Raw genomic sequence first — 2,260 nt, 5'->3', positions numbered from 1 at the left:
GCAGTTGGGAAGGCCTAGCCCGAGGACAGCGTGGGCGCAGGCGAAGCAGTGTGGGGGCATGCCTGCTCCTGATCCCATGTGTTTAGCTGGAGGAAATTCACTGAGCTGCGCACTCGCACTTGGGCACGTTTCCCCTCTATAAAGTTTTTGTTTGTTTTTGTTTTCTGTTTTGCTTTTTTGAGACGGAGTCTCGCTCTGTGGCCCAGGCTGGAGTGCAGTGGCCGGATCTCGGCTCACTGCAAGCTCCGCCTCCCGGGTTTACGCCATTCTCCTGCCTCAGCCTCCCAAGTAGCTGGGACTACAGGCGCCGCCACCTCGCCCGGCTAGTTTTTTGTATTTTAGTAGAGACGGGGTTTCACCGTGTTAGCCAGGATGGTCTTGATCTCCTGACCTCGTGATCCAACCGCCTCGGCCTCCCAGAGTGCTGGGATTACAGGCCTGAGCCACCGCGCCCGGCCCCCTCTGTAAAGTTTTTAACAGGTGTGCCTGACCCTGCCTGGAGAGAAGAGGACTGGCGGGGTGAGCATCGGAAATGACGCTGCCCCAGGAGACAGGCGGACAGGGTCGGCACTGCCCGGGGCCACGCGGGTCTCCCTCCGGGAGGAGGGGACAGCTCGGCCTGGCAGGACCCGGGGCGGACTTGCTGTCCTGTGATCCCCGAGCCCAGGCGTGTGCGGAGTTCATGGCTGTATTTCTGCGCTGCGGGAGCGGCAGTGTTCGGGGTGCTGGGGAGGAAGGGCTGGCCTGGGGTCCCGCGCCGGCTCACCCTTGTTCTCCCGCTTCAGGTGCTCGATCTCCTGGTGGAGCTTGGCCAGCATCTCCGAGTGCTGCTGCTGCAGGAACTGCAGGCTCTTCTCCAGGTCCAGGTTCCGTTTCTGCGGGTCGCTCGGCCTGAGCTGCGGGCTCTGCGGCCTCAGGGACTGGACGCCCAGGGAGGGGCGCTGGCGCCGGCGCCGGGAGCCCGGGGTCGGCGAGCTAGGGGGGCGTGTCCCAGCCACCACCCCCGCGACGCTCATCTCGCCATCGCCAGGAACCTTCCCGCGCGGCTGCACCCCGGCTCCGTGGCCGGGCAGCCCCAGCCTGGCGCCCGTCACCATGGAAACGGGCGACGGAGGCCGAGGCGGTTGGCGTGGGCGGGGCCTGTCGTTGGCTCTTCCGGGCTGAGGAGTGACCTCCAAGGCGTCCAGGGCCAGGAGCGGGGGCGCACGCCTGTAACCCCCGAACTTGGGAAGGCCGAGGCGGACGGATCACTTGAGGTCAGCAGTTCGTGACCAGCCTGACCAACATGGCGAAACCCGGACTCTACTGAAAGTACAAAATTTAGCCGGGCGTGGTGGCGGCGCCAGCAATCCCAGCTACTCGGGAGGCTGGGGCAGGAGAATCGCTTGCCCTGGGAGGCAGAGGTTGCAGTGAGCCAAGATCGGTGCGCAGCCCTCCAACCTGGAAGCAGAGTGAGACTCTGTCTAAAAAAAATTAAACTAATAATAATAATAAAAGGCACCCAGGCATCCTTTCCAGCCTGGATGGAAAGTGAGACCCCATCTCTATAAAAAAAGAAAAAAAAAAAACCTGGGCATGGTGGCTGACCCCTGTAGTCTCAACTACTCGGGAGGCTGAGGTGAGAGGATCACTGGAACCCCGGAGGTCGAGGCTGCAGTGAGCTATGATAGCACCACTGAACTCCAGCCTAGGCGACAAAGTGAGATGCTGCCTAAAAATAAGAGGCCGCGCACGGTGGCTCACGCCTGTAATCCCCGCTACTCGGGAGGCTGAGGCAGGAGAATCACTTGAACCCAGGAGGCGGAGGTTGCAGTGAGACAAGATTGCGCCATTGCACTCCGGCCTGGGCGGCAGGGTGAGACTCTGTCTCAAAATAAATAAATTAATTTAAAATAAAAGAAATACGTCTTTTGTTTGTTTGTTTTTTAAACAAGGCCTGCCCTGAAAAAAAAAAAAAAAAAAAATCACAGCCAGGCCAATTGTGATTTTAACAAACCTGGAGGAAGAGAACATAATCTAACCCCAGCCTGCTCTGGCTCCCCTTCCCCACATCTTACTGCCACATCGACAGGGCTCCTGTACAATAACAGGGGATACAAGTGAAAGAACTGCTCATCTCAGAGCTTATTTGAGAAATCTCTAGGAAACCCTAAACAGGGAGACAAAAACTAACACCAGAGATTTAAGCCTCTGACACCTACAGTTAAAAAACAGCACACATGGCACAACCCCTACCCAGACCAACATAAAACTTCACACA

The 2,260-nt window shown here is 58.1% G+C and overlaps 1 protein-coding gene across 1 annotated transcript in view; it reads right to left on the bottom strand.

Moving 5' to 3' along the window:
* LOC108519350 (coiled-coil domain-containing protein 74B-like) overlaps positions 1 to 1,220 on the bottom strand; it is a 5,924-nt gene extending 4,704 nt beyond the window's left edge. Inside the window, 3 exon segments of the mRNA XM_017858276.1 lie at positions 553 to 675; positions 678 to 725; positions 728 to 1,220. Coding sequence (XP_017713765.1) covers positions 553 to 675; positions 678 to 725; positions 728 to 1,097 — 541 coding nt within the window. The 5' untranslated portion in view covers positions 1,098 to 1,220.
* Between the last annotated feature and the right edge of the window lie 1,040 nt (positions 1,221 to 2,260).

This window comes from Rhinopithecus bieti, unplaced genomic scaffold, assembly GCF_001698545.2.
Source record: "Rhinopithecus bieti isolate Rb0 unplaced genomic scaffold, ASM169854v2 scaffold_48743, whole genome shotgun sequence".
In the NCBI taxonomy this organism is placed as follows: domain Eukaryota; kingdom Metazoa; phylum Chordata; class Mammalia; order Primates; family Cercopithecidae; genus Rhinopithecus; species Rhinopithecus bieti.
Note: the sequence above shows the minus strand (reverse complement) of the source record. Positions and strands in the feature narration are given on the sequence as shown.